At 40.0% G+C, this 14,568-nt stretch overlaps 1 protein-coding gene across 3 annotated transcripts in view; it reads left to right on the forward strand.

Moving 5' to 3' along the window:
* The window catches only part of MAP2K6 (mitogen-activated protein kinase kinase 6), a 44,605-nt gene that overhangs the window by 8,895 nt on the left and 21,142 nt on the right, over nt 1–14,568 (forward strand). For 2 of the 3 annotated variants that reach the window (XM_045569529.1, XM_045569528.1), the window contains exons 3-10: nt 3,866–3,914; nt 4,502–4,615; nt 5,411–5,530; nt 6,362–6,478; nt 7,138–7,189; nt 9,083–9,210; nt 10,807–10,884; nt 12,074–12,213. In XM_045569529.1, the coding sequence (XP_045425485.1) occupies nt 4,538–4,615; nt 5,411–5,530; nt 6,362–6,478; nt 7,138–7,189; nt 9,083–9,210; nt 10,807–10,884; nt 12,074–12,213 (713 nt within the window). In that variant the 5' untranslated portion in view covers nt 3,866–3,914; nt 4,502–4,537. Of the gene's footprint in view, nt 1–3,147; nt 3,158–3,865; nt 3,915–4,501; nt 4,616–5,410; nt 5,531–6,361; nt 6,479–7,137; nt 7,190–9,082; nt 9,211–10,806; nt 10,885–12,073; nt 12,214–14,568 lie in introns of those variants that run through there. The other variant, XM_045569530.1, reaches the window with a different exon arrangement.

Raw genomic sequence — 14,568 nt, forward strand, 5'->3', positions numbered from 1 at the left:
GAGAGGATTAGATCTCATAATCCATAATAACTGTCCAGCCTAGTGCCCAGTGCATTGTAATTGCTCAGTGAAAGGTAGCTCCAAGTTGACGTTGTTGCATCGCTTCTTACTGGAAGAGCTGCCTTACAAACTCAGGGATCTCCGACCCTCAATTATGTGCTCTTAGCCACACATTAGCCTGGTTGAGAATGTGACCTAACAGCTCATGGCTAGTGAAATGAGAGGTGGGATCCTTTACTTCTGTAGCTGAGAAGTCATCATGGTGTAGCTCTGCTTTTGAATCTCATCATCTCTTTTGAAAGTCCTTAAATTATTTAGTCTCTTTCAATGTCAGGTCTTTCCAGTGAAATAGAGATGATAATACCTCTAAGAGTTGTAAAAATTAAAGAAGCTATTTTATGTAAATGGTCTAGCACAATCTCTGGCCCAAGTAGTTACTTAATAAATATTTTTAAATAAATGAATAATAATTGGAATTGACTACTCATATAGGATTATAAATAAATAATTATTGTAATAAACAAAAGGTGGTTGTTCATATGAAACACTAACACTAGGTGACCTTTGGAATACCTTTAGTCTTTCAGGGGAAGAATTTTGTAATAAGCTTGGTTCTTTCCACAGAGGACTAAGATACTGAATAAACGACAGAGAACATCCACCCACAGTATAAACTTCCTGCAGAGTCGCAATGTCCCAGGCAAGCTAATATGCCCAGCCCTGAGCAGAACACAGTGTCAACTAATTCAATCCGATCTGTCAGTCTTGGCCCCATCACTTGATGCTTTTGGCAGATGTGTTGAGCCCAGAGGCCTGAGGCGTGGGTGAATTGATCATTTTCATGGGAGGAGGTCTGGGTATTGGGAACAGGTTCCTTGGATTCAGTCAGACTTGGATGGGAATCATGGGAGTAAAGCTCTTAGCCCAGTTTTCTTATTTCCTTCTCCTCTTCTACTTTCTCCTCCTTAGATTAAGACCGAGACAGCTTAGGACGGAGATTCAGGTGATTTGAGTTTTATTTTCAGCTCTGTTGATGTCTGGATGGCTTCAGAAAATCACCAAGCTTTTCTGGGTTTCATTCTTTTTAATCTGGAAAATGGCACCAAACCCTTATGAATATTTGTTCTAGGTGTCATGCAAGGTTAGTATAGAGCTGAAGTCAGCAAACTTTTTTCATAAAAGGCCAGATAGTAAACATTTTAGGCTACATGAGTCACATGGGTTCTGTTGGATATTCTTGGTTTGTGTTTTACAACCATGTAAACTTATAAAAGTCATTCTTAGCTGCACCATAGGCTGTAATTTGTCGAGCTCTGGTATATAGAAGACAAGAATAGTAGACCTAGAAGAGATTTTTTTTGCATTAATAAATATATATACTCTTTTCTAACTAGAATGTATTCCCTATTATTTCTGAGAGCATGAACATTTTATAGACTTTTACTTCTGAACGGTTAACCAAAAGTCTCAATACTGTTAATTCTATAGAAAAAAATAGAACACCACAGCCTACAATAAAGGATTAATTGTTCATATATTTGCTCAGTTATTTCCACAAATTACTTAAAGCAAGTATTATTAGAAGGCAAACAATAATTACGAAAATAATCTAAGAAGCCTCCTACTCCTGCCTTTGTTAATATTTTTCATTCTTGGTTTTGATACCATATTAATAATAATAAACCTCTCATTTGAAAATACTTTTATATGGTGTACAAGGAAGCAGGAGAGGCAAAATGATTTGGTAAATTCCAGCCAATCTCCAAGAGAATAATTATAAAAGTAATGGCAATGGCATCACCGTGCATTAGTATAGAAATGGGTTGTTCACAAAGCCCTTTCACGTGCTCCAAACCAACCTTGATTCTCAGTGAAAATCTGTTAATGCTATGCTCTGTAGAGCTGGGAGCTGCCCATTGATTATCCGTTCATGTGTTAGGGTCACTGCAGGACTATTTCCCAAGAAAATCCTGGCCCCATGCCCGAGTGCTCACTTGGCTCTTAACTACATGGGCATATATCATCCACTACCTTCATTGGATGGCAAGAAAATGGAGGTAGCCCCAAATAATTAGTGACCTTTCTGTTGCCTCATACTTTTCAAAAGGCAGAGTGCTAAATAATTCCAAGGGATGTTTTATTGTTTATGTTATATGTTTAAAGTCATATCTGTCTTGATTTCAAAGTGCCATTACGATGAGTACAAATTGTGACAACTAAAGAAAGAACAGCTTTGGGAATTATAAGAATGAGAAATTAGAATTTTTGAAATTTGACTCTTTCAGAAAGCTTTTCTGAAGAAAAATTTCCTGCTCAGAAACACAAGCTATATAAACACATTACTGCCATGTGTGTGTGTATATGCATTTTGTTTTTTATTCTCTTTCCCTTCCTCCCAATCTCTGGTTGTAAGTTAGTATAGAAAAACCATAAATATTCTATGCATATCAAAGGGATTTTGAAGTAAGAGAAGGCTTGCCATTAAAATCTTAGGTTTATGTTCCTATCTGTATTTATATTCCTATTTCTTCCTTACTCTTTTATTTATGTATTTAGTTTCAGCAAAAGGGATAGAATCATAATATGTTAAGGTTGGGAAAAATCGTCATTGCCAAAGGATTCTTTTCTCTCTCCTTTTCATCCTCCCTCCTTCCTCCCTTCCTTCCATTTTCCTTTGCATTTTTCTGAAGACAGTTCTGAATGGAATGTGCCTCCAGAGAGACTAGAGTTTCCACCTGTTCGGTCACCCTCTGTGCTGGCAGCACCAGCGTTCCTTGTCTTTAGCCTCTAGTTGTTCTAGTTGTTTGATCATATTAACTGTATGTTTCCTGGCATTTGTTACTCTTGTCATGATATCGTTGGTACATTTCCTTCAAGAAAATACCTTTCTAGGCTCCTGGTTTGGTGCCTAGCCAAAGCCAAACATCTTTCTCTTGAGTAGATTGATACCAACTGAGAGATCCTTGATGTCAGAGAAAAGTACACATGAGGAGACTATGGAAACACAAAATCAGCAAACCTCTGGCTCCTGAGAAGACGCCTGAATAGTCTATACACCATGTATGGAGGAAATATCACTGGACTCAATTAGATAGCCTGGTGGAATAGAAGGAATGCTGAGCTGGAAATTAGGGGACCTGGGTAGTTGTGACCTGGGGTAAGTCACTTCACCTCTCTGGACCTTTTGTCCCTTTATAAAGGAAGGGACTAGATTTGGAATTCCTATGTTCTATGAATTTTATGAGTTAACAGAATCATAGGCCAAGTATTATTTCTTTTTTTTTAAAAAAACAATTGTGGGCTGGGCGCAGTGGCTCACGCCTGTAATCCTAGCACTCTGGGAGGCCGAGGCAGGCGGATCGTTTGAGCTCAGGAGTTTGAGACCAGCCAGAGCAAGAGTGAGACCCCATCTCTAAAAAAAGAAAAAAAAATTGTGGAAAAAGTCATGGAATAATTGTATATATTGATGCTCTTGGATGAAAGAAGTTTGAGACTTACTGCTATAGCATAATTATCTATATAACTATACATATGGCTCATATTTATTAGATATTTACTGTATGCCAAGCATTCTGCTAAGTATTTTATTTGGACTATCTCATTTAATACTAACTCCTACTACATGAGGTAGGTATATTAGTATCTTCATGTTAAAGAAGATATGGAGGACCAAAGAGATTAAATAATTTAAACCCGAAATGTATTTCATTTTAACTGCCATACTATTCACATTCTTATGCTGCTTTACGGTACTCATGAAATTCTACTTTCTTCCTAAGGAAAAACCTCTCTAGTCATGTGATTTAGGAAGGACATAGTTGACTAAATATCTCATGTTTCTTCTTTTCCCCCTTATCCTTCTTAGGCCACCTCGAGATTTGGACTCTAAGGCTTGCATTTCAATTGGAAATCAGGTGAGAAAAATTATATCTGCCAGTTAATACCTTGGCCATTTTCTATGTAGGCTTTCTGATTGACCTCTGAAAAATTTATGTTCTCTAACATGCTGTCAGGGGATGGGTCAAAACAAAGCTTCAATTTAAAGGGAAGTGGTATGTGGAGCTTTTGCTCTTTTGAAGGGTGTGTTGAAATTAGGCTATTGTGGTTCTGATGGAAGGTATTTGAGGAGAGTAGGTGATTCTCTTGGGAGTGCATTTCTTAAAGCCCAGACATAATCTAGTTGCCACCAGTCAGTAATGGATTACAAACATCATGGAGGGGTTATGCTAAAGAACTGCAGTGTAGGAACCTTCCACTGAGCCACGGGAAAGCTGAGTTGGAGCTGGGTTTCTGTGTTGCCTGTGACAAGCAAGTGGCCTACTTTGGGAGCTTAAATATCTCCTGGCACTTCTTGCTTTCAGTGGCTGCTTTGACATGCTAGAAAACTTTCTGGCCCAGAAATAATCCTTAGAACATTTGGAGAAACCAGACAGAGGACAGCATGTCTCTGTTCAGTTTATTTTTCTCTTTCCTACTGCATTATTACTTTTCTGTCTTGCAGAACTTTGAGGTGAAGGCAGATGACCTGGAGCCCATAATGGAACTGGGACGAGGTGCGTACGGGGTGGTGGAGAAGATGCGGCACGTACCCAGCGGGCAGATCATGGCAGTGAAGGTAGAGTTGATGTCCCCCAAACGTCCTTTGTCTGCAGTGTGTATGTTTGTCCATCTCAGTTGTAAACCATTCCTTTTCGTAGAAGCAAAACAATCTTCAATAGGTCGAAACAGAAAAGATTATTTTCAGGGAACAATATTTCCCTCCAAATGTGTGGAAAATGCTTCCTTGGTATGAGTTGCATCTTCTTTTATTTAATTTTTTAAATGGTAAGTCTCCTCTGTCCTTCCTCCCTTCATTTTTAATTTTTCATGAAACTACCATGTCATCATCACACTTAAAAAACTTAGCAATACTTAACCTCTTCTAATACCCAATGCAAATGAAAATTTCCTTGATCATCTCAAAGTGGTGTTTTTTTTTTTCCTTCCCCAGTCTGGTTGGTTTTTCAAATTAGCATCCAAACAAAAGTTCACATATTGTATTTGGCTGTTATGACTCATAAATCTCTTTTATTCTATATTCTGTTGTTTTTAAAGAATTGTCCCTGAAAATCAAGAAACCGATATTGAGAGAGGAAATTTTCTCCATTTGTAGAAAAAGGAGGGTAAAATACATTTAGAGTAAATTTGCATAGTTTTTGTGCTATGCAAAGAAATTTATAATTATTCCATATTTCCATATTTCATTTTCATGTGTTACAAATAGCTAATCACTTGGGGTTGATATTCAGAAGATGTTGCTAAAAGTTGTGTTGTGAATTTTTGTACTGTTTTCAGGGTGGGTCTCCTTGAGGTCCCTGCTTTACTCATCCCCAGAGTAGTAACCATAAATTTCCCATGCGTTCCCATTCAGCGGATTCGGGCCACAGTAAATAGCCAGGAGCAGAAACGGCTACTGATGGATTTGGATATTTCCATGAGGACAGTGGATTGTCCATTTACCGTCACCTTTTATGGCGCACTCTTCCGGGAGGTAGGTGATTGGTCAATTCAAAGTCCAAGAACAATAACTTAAGAAATTTCTCTGATCACATAAATGCCATGCACAATCACAGTACTCTTTCTTGTTTGACGTATCTTGTTTAGGGGGTTTTACACGTGTGCAGTGATGACCTGCCTTGGTGCAGAGTTGGCTTGAAATTATGGTACTTGCAAGTGTGGTTAGTCCTTTTGAAGATGCTGATTCTCATCTCCTTTCTGTTTTGTTTTGTCTGTTTTGGCAAAACTGTCTCTTATCAATTGTCTATAAACTGATTTGCATCGATTCCTTAAAGTCTGAAATATTCTGGTCTTTTGGCCATTTTATGAGCTTCATGTAGCCTGTTTGTGTACCATATAGGCTTGATTTGATCTTTGTTCTACCTCTGTTTTTCACTTTACCATTATGTGGATCACAAGGCTTCACCTCACTCTTAAAACTGGGGTTTTGAGTGACTGATGCTGGTGCTCAGTGTAGGAGATCACACAAGGAGTAGCATTTGGACTTAACTCCTAGACAGCAGTAACAGTAAAGGCTTGGATTTCTGGGGTTCTGTTGCTTATGTCTGTGAGTAATTAGATACCATTTTTTGTTAAGGAGTGGGCGATCACATGCAGGTTCAGTGCTTGGCTGTCTGCTGGTTTGCTCTTTGGAGATAATCTTGCTCGCTTATAAATACCTTTGCGATCTTAACGGAAAACCATACATTTCCTCTAAAAATTCAAGGAAGAAATAGTCAGTTCTTCAGGATAGGTGTTAACTAACTGTTTTTGCTTTCTCCCTTTTCCATCCTTTTAAACAATCCCTGAACCAATTGGTCTCCAGGGTGATGTGTGGATCTGCATGGAGCTCATGGATACATCACTAGACAAATTCTACAAACAAGTTATTGATAAAGGCCAAACGATTCCAGAGGACATCTTAGGGAAAATAGCAGTTTCTGTGAGTATATCGTGAACCCTACTACAAGGAGAATATGAGAAGTCTAGCCCTTGTGTGTCTTTGTACCTAGACCACGACCACAACCACCATCCAGGACATGTCTGTGGAATGCACGAGTTCGTTGGTAGATGGATAAATACGTTCTTTTCTTTCTGGGCTCTGTGTAGAAGATTCCAGCACTCACTTGATGTGGTTAACTCTTAAGTTAAATGCTTCTAAGCAATGCATTCATCTCCTGTGACCACATTCCTGGTGTCTATATTCTGATATTAGTTTATTTTGATTTTCATTTGTAGATTTTTAAAATGTCTTCTTAAGACTATTAGGCATAGAAGGAAGCAGAAGAAAAAGAAATAGAAAGGTCTGCTACTTTAGTGGTACTGAGGTTCAAGAGGGTGGAGAGAAAAAGGAATGCTTGGGGACAAATGAAGAACAAGGTAGATGAGGGAGACATGCTCTCTGCTATAAGATATAGTCCTCTCCGGAGGGTGGAGTAAATTTCTGTAACTTCCCATGTCTTTTCCTGGATAGGACCACCAGTATGTGAGAAAATACCTCACCCTATGACCTTAAGCTAGGGATAAAAAAACTAGATATACTTAACATTCAATTTTTTTCCAGTGATGTGGTAAATAATTCTATCTTTGTTTCTCTTGCAGATTGTAAAAGCATTAGAACATTTACACAGTAAGCTCTCTGTCATTCATCGAGGTAAGCATCCATGGACCTGTCTCAGCTGTTCCTTTTGTGAAGTTTGCTTCTTTTACCTGAAGTCCCTCCTCACCGCCCTTTCCCCTGTGGAAGAACGTAGAACTGAGTCAGGCAAGAGAACTAAGGAGCTGTTCTTTGGGGTTGGATAGCAAATCACAGAAGTAGCTATTCTTTATCATGGCTGAGAACATAAGAAGACATGGGCTTTATGTTACCTCTAAATTAAATATAAAATGCCTGTTACCAAGCAGAGCTGTGGGATGATGTCATTGAGAATTTTAGAGAATAGGATAAAAATTCATCTTGTATTGGCCTTTACATGGGACCTTCTTAGAAAAGCAAAATCATGACTTCTAATACCAAATGAATTGGAATCTGCATTTTGACCAAGATTCCCAGGCAATTCTTGTGTATATTAAAGTGTGAAAAGCTTTCAGACAGGAGGCAGGACAACATGGTTTGTCTCTTCATTCTCTCCCTCCTCCCCTTCCTTCCTTCCTATCAACTTTTTATCTCTTTATCCTTCCATTCATCCACCTTATATTCATTTATCTATCTCCTATCCACCCATTCATCTGTCCAGATTTTAAAAATATAGCACTATAATAGATGCACTGGGAGGCATGTGAGAATATAATATTCTTACTAAAATTCTACATAGGGATCCTTGATAGGGAAATAACATAAATATATAAAAATAGGGGAAAAAAACACCTTAGAAATATGAAAGTAGTATAGGTAGAATGTAAAACAAAGAAATGATTGCCATTTAGTGATTATAGTCAGGGAAAGCTTCTCGGAAGAGATATACTCAACCAAGTCTTTGAGAAAATGAATGGGAGGTATTGCTAACTAATAGGGCATTGTGGTTTTGGTAATTCCTAGACTCTCTGAGCCTAGAAATAATGTAAAATACCTTGGACAGTGTTATTATTATTATTATCAGTTGTTATTATTAATAATTAGGAAAATAAGATGGTGGAAGATGAGGAGGAAAAAGTGGGAAGGGATACAGATAAGAAGAAGAGTATGGATTATCCACAAATGTGAAACTGATTTTTAAGAGTTTATTTCAGAATTATGAAATGTTTAATTCATAATAGAGAATATATATAAAACATGAAAAATAATAAAATGAAATTTGTATACCCATCAGTTTAAGGGAAAATTTATAAGGGATAATTTTTAAAGCTTTTAAAATATCTTTTTTCCTGATCCCATGTGCTTTGTGAAAAGTATCACCAAGGAAAAAAATAACTGTAATTTCTAATTCCATTATCCAAAGATGACAATAGTTAAGCTTTTTGGGCATGTGGGTGGGTGGGTTATACCTTTCTAGTCTGAAGAATTCATTCCAGATCTGTTCAGTAATACCTCTTCTTCCGTGACCTGCCCCATGGTCTGGAATACCTGGGTTCGTGATGCATTATACCCTATGACCTCTGACATATCTCTTGTGCAAGTTACAATCAAAACTGGTTGCTTTGATCATATTTAGTGTATCATTGTGTTACAGTCTGCCTTTTCATCCCTTGTTCTATTATTTCTAAACTAAATATCAATAGATCATTTTGAACTGAGCACTTGCTTCAGTAAAAACTTTTAAAGTTCTTTCTACACGTATGGAGACCATGAAGACGATAAAATCAGTAGAAGAAACAGTTCTTTCCACTGATGGATTCACAGTCCGGTAAAATCCAGACAAAACCTGAAATCGAAAATCAAGTTGAAGGCAAAAAAGCTGTAACTATGAGTCAGGGATGAATGACAGTTACTTCTGTGTGGGGCAACTTGAGGAAAGGAAGGAGTGGAGATTTCAGGCCCTCTGCTGGTCGAGAAATGAATCTTGAAAGCAGGCTGAAATGACGGGATCCTTATTGTTTTTGCTTTCAGACGTGAAGCCTTCCAATGTGCTCATTAATGCTCTGGGCCAAGTGAAGATGTGCGATTTTGGAATCAGTGGCTACCTGGTGGACTCTGTTGCTAAAACAATTGATGCAGGTTGCAAACCATACATGGCCGTAAGTACATTAGCTGGGGGTGGCACCTGAGAACGCAACTGCCAGCAAAGCACGCAGGGAGATAGAAAACGGATGGCCACAGAGGGAACACTGAAACGTGCCTAAGGCCTTAGAAATATTCTGCATCTCCTTTTTTTCTCAAATATGTCTTGTCTGAAATCTTTAGTCACTTGTTTCATATGTTGTCTTCGTCTGTTCTGGCTGCCACAACAAAATAACATAAAGCAGGTGGCTTATAAACAACAGAAATTTGTTTCTCACAGTTTTGGAGGCTGGGAAGTCCAAGAGCAAGGTGCCAGTAGATTCAGTGTCTGGTGAGGGCCCACTTGTCTAAGGTTCATAGATGACGTTTTCCTGCTACGTCCTCACATGGTGAAAGGAGTGAGGGATCTCTCTAGGGCTTCTTTTATATGGGCACCAACCCTACTCGTGAGCATTCCACCCTTGTGACCTTGTCACCTCACAAAATCCCCTTCTCCTAATACCATCACATGTGTGATTAGGTTTCAACATACGGATTTTGGGAGGGACACAAACATTCAGACCAGGGCATATATATATATTAATACTACTTTTAAAAAATCAAGTAAAAGAGATATATTATTTGAAAAAAAAAAAAAAAAACCACATAAGCAATATATGGATCCTGTACAATTTTCCACACTGAGTTGCAGGTGGGTATTACCTTGTTTGTTGAAAATCGAATAGTAGGTAGAATTTAAATTACCCAACCAAAGCAGTTGGGTTAGTCATGAGAGAACCTCAAGGCTGTGAAGATTTATATCCATTAGCAGAGACCTTGGGATCCTCTTTAACTGAAAGAACTTAACACTGCATTCTATCTGGAAATGGACTTGCGCTTGGAATTGAAAGGCTTTCTGTCTGTGCTTAGCTAAAAATTGCTTAGGTCTATCAATGGGGGACAATAGCCCAGTGACTCTTCTCTCTTCTTCTTCTTCTTCTTTCTTTTTTAGAGATTGTCACCCAGGCTGGAGTGCAGTGGCACAATCATAGCTCACTGCAGCCTTGAACTCCTGGGCTCAAGTAATCCTCCTGCCTCAGCCTCTAGGAGTGCTCTATCAGGCCCAGCTAATTTTTTTATTTTTAATTTCTTGTAGAGATGGTGGGGTCGGGGGCGGGGGGGGGGGGTCTTGCTGTGTTACCCAGGCTGGTCTTGAACTCCTGGCCTCAAGCAATCCTCCCACCTTGGCTTCCCAAGGCACTGGGATTCCACCTGAGCTGTTGATTCTTTTTCCTGAGTTCTAGACTATTGGTGTTTTTCACAGGGATAATTCTAGATGGTAGCTTTATAACATAGACCCGGTTTCCTCTTAAGGTGAAATTGAAATTGGTGGTTTTGAAGGGAACTCGATCCATTACTGTGTCCAAGAAAAGACTAACACAGAAGAAGGAAAACCCCAGGAAGACATTGATATTTATTGCAATCACTGAGCCCTCTTGACCTGCGAGGCATGTTAGCAGCTTAAAACAACTCACTTGGCAGCTGGTGCTACCCCCACCCCCAGAGACTTTATTGAACTAAGAATGTCACCTCAGTAGTCTTTCCAGTTTCTCAGTTGTCTGTCTCCTTTTTAGCCGGAAAGAATAAACCCAGAGCTCAACCAGAAGGGATACAGTGTGAAGTCTGACATTTGGAGTCTGGGCATCACAATGGTAGCGTATGACAATTATCACAGACTATAAGGTTAAGGGGATGAAGCTGCAAATGGGTGGATTTGGGACCAAGAAGCAAATGCCCAAAGTGCTGGCTTGGGGCATCTTTTCCTGCTGACATGGCAGGAGATTTTGAGTGACAATTGTTTGCAGTGTGGTGTTGCAGAAATCCTGAATTGAGATGGGGCAAATCAATTTTTCTCTTTATTCCACTTCTGATTAGCTGTATGCCCTTGAATAACTGATGTAGTTACATAGACTCTCTTTCTGTCCGCATCTATAAAATGAGAGGATCTAACTAGATTCCTTATAGTTTAAAATTAAATTATTCTAGTCAAGGCAAGAAGCTTCAGCTACACAGAGTGCCACTGTGTGTGGACCCCCGTAGGGCAGTATTATCTAGGACATAGGCTATTCTTCCCACGATATTTTTATCATAGAAATCATAGAAATCTTAGCTGTTGAGGTCAGGTGTATCCTAAACACATGATAACAAATCGGATAATTTCCTTAGGCACAGCTCTAAAGTTATACGATCAGTGCCTTACACATAACTTTGGTGATCATAAATTTGCAGTGTATCACCAAGGGCTCGAATTATCCACTGTGGCCCTGGCTCCATCCCGGGCACAGCAGCTGATTAAATCCTGTGAGTTATTTCACGTCCCTGCCCAGAAAACACGTGATCCTGTGACGGCAAAGTGGCTTCTACTCAAGTCCAAAAAAAGATCAGTCTTTTGGCCCTAGGTTACTTTCCCCGCCGCCATTTCACCAAATGACCTGCAGATGGCAGTAGAGGCACAGCTTTGTAAAGATTTTAGGGTGGGAATTAACTTTTCAGACCACACCTTGAAAACCAGTTTGCTTTGAAAACCAGTTATTTGCCTCCTGAAGTTTAATACTGTTGGCTTGCAGTTTTTATGAATTGCCACAGTGGATTTTAGTGAGGGACCCTGTTTTAGATAGGTTTAAGTGGCTGTCTCTAGTAAGATCTTATTTGAAAATTCCTAGAACTAGGACTCTGGGGAAACTGTTAGAGAATAGATTATTAGTTTATTTTTCCCCCCAAATTATACTTGAATGTCATCTTTGTATTTCACTCTGGTCTTCCAGGAATGAAAAACACACCTGCTTCCCTAAAGCAGCCCTGCTTAACCTGTTACCTCCTTGTTTCCTCTCTCGCCCCTAGATTGAGTTGGCCATCCTTCGGTTTCCCTATGATTCGTGGGGAACTCCATTTCAGCAGCTCAAACAGGTGGTAGAGGAGCCATCGCCACAACTCCCGGCAGACAAGTTCTCTGCAGAGTTTGTTGACTTTACCTCACAGTGGTAAGAGCGCCTCATCTCCCAGGTGTCAGTGCTAAAGAAGATGAATTCGCATGGATTTCCTCCATCAGATGTAATCCATTATGCATGCATTCATTCCGAAAGCATTTGTGCAGTATCCCCTAGATGCTGGGGGGAGAAATGACTATATCACACTCCCTGCCCTCACTGAGCTCAAAGTCAAGTAAAGAAGTCTTATAAATCAATAATTACCATATTTAATGTAATACGGCAAGTCTAGTGGTAGAGATATGCACAGGGAATTCAGGGAACCCAGGGGAAAGGCATCAGAATAAATTTTTCTGGAGGAGATAAATCCTGGGCTGAGACCATGAGAGGTATTTTCCAAGCAAAGGGGAAGCGGGAGGAAAGGTATTCCAAACAGAAGGAACATTACACACAGTGTCACAAAAGCAAGAAACTCCTTTATACGAGCTGTAAGCAATTTGATGTTGAATAGAGCATAAAGAGAAAGCTGGTAGGACCTACTAGACGTCTATAGCTAGGGAGTAGAGGAAAAGAATCACTTTGGGTGGGAAAGTAGTGGGTAGTGTGAGTGTTACTTAGGTACCTCGAAGTCTTACAGAATCTTGGCTCCTTTGGAAAACTTGCTAACTGTGGATGGGCTTGCCCATGATGGCAGAATGGATCATGCTGGGGGTCTGGGAAAGGAATCCAAAGAAAGTTGGGGTAGAAAGAAGAGAAGAACCATACTAATACAGTAAACTTTATATTTTCATAGAAATTGCCAGTGCGATCAAGAAAAGTAAGAGAGGGAAGAAAAGTATTCTCCAGACAGTTGAGTGCTTTGTGTCTGCCTAGTGTCCATGATGTCTGGCATAACTCAATAGTGATGCCTGTGGCCAGTGCTGCTGGAAACAGGATTTCAAAAGTAAAGCACAAAGTGGAGCCCCGTTAGTTTATTTGGGCATCCTGGGAGGAAGAGGGGCCAGAGACAGTGGCAAGCGCAGCTGTGAGCCTTGGCGGGGAGCATTTCTGACCACTCGCTGTTGAGGAAGGACCCGGAGCTCTGCAGGCTGTTGGAGGTACAGAGGAGGCTTCCTTCCTCATGGTGTCATCTCTTGCCTCCATGATTCTTGGGAGAAATGTTCTGAATACAGCTTGTATTGGGAACCATGATGAGACAAAGCAACTATCTGTTGCTTGTGAAACTAAGACCTCTCTGACTTTTCGTGAGTCCTCAGCCCCTTCTCACCCCTGGCATTTTTACCTAATGATAGATGAGGCTGGCGTACTGTTGTTTGTTGTTGTTTTCGGCTGAATGGCCAGAGAGGGGCTGGAGCACTGAGCCCTGGTGTAATATGTTGCTGGATGCCTCTTAAAATATACATCCTCTGGGCTACTGGGGCGCGTCCTCCTGTCTGTTTTCCTCGAGGGAGTGTGCAGGAGGCGGCAGTACATCTGCCAGGTTGAAATGGTTTCCTGATTTTGCTTTCTGGATTCAAAACCTTGGTTTTTGTTGTTATTGTTTGTTTTTATTTTTTATTATTACTTTTTTCCTTATCCTCAAATGTTTAAAGGTCACATGGAAAAAAGGATGAGTCATCTTGGATAATACAGATCAGTTGTTCTCAAGAGGGGTGGTGATGGGGAAGGATCTTATCTCGGGAAGTCTCTTCGGACTCTCCTCTCTGTCACCCATCTGCCACTTGTCCCCTTTCCCCCTGATTCTGGGCACTTCAGGAAACTTTGGTGAGGAGAACGAGGCTGGTGTGGAAAGTTTGAGACAGCTGAGTCCCCTGATGCGAATCAGCTGTTTCATCCTGCAGTTCTTAACTGTGGCTGCTCGTTTATAAAACCCTAGTGAGCTTTCAAAACCACTGTCCCCCAGACCTCACTCTTGGAAATTCTGATGTAATTGGTCTGAGGAGGGGCCTGAATATCAATATTTTTCAAATGTTCTCAGCTCATTCTAATATACATTGGGGGCGAAAAGCCTGGGCTTAGGCATAAGATCTGTGGACCTGCTATCCGCTGCCTTCTGTTCAGAGGCTTCTTATCTCCTGCAATTTATTTAAAAACATCATTCAATTATTAATACTTTTTTTTTCACCAGAGTATTTTTTCCTCATACTTGGAATCTCTCCCAAAGAATCAGAGCATTAAAGCTTTTACAGATGTTAAAAAAAATGAAAATCTTGAAAAATAAATGTTTTCTGCCTTTAATGTATGCCCACATATGTGGAAATGCCAGAGACCTATGTGGTTGTTCTTCATGCAGTGGCCACACTGTGCCTCCCCTCCCCTCGTAATGCCCATGGTGTCTTCATGGCTGCCTCTCTGAGATACGCCCTTCCCTCTCTTTTGCTCTCAATTTTAGTCCCAGCTACCATAGTT

Source organism: Lemur catta, chromosome 15 (assembly GCF_020740605.2).
Source record: "Lemur catta isolate mLemCat1 chromosome 15, mLemCat1.pri, whole genome shotgun sequence".
NCBI classification, from domain to species: domain Eukaryota; kingdom Metazoa; phylum Chordata; class Mammalia; order Primates; family Lemuridae; genus Lemur; species Lemur catta.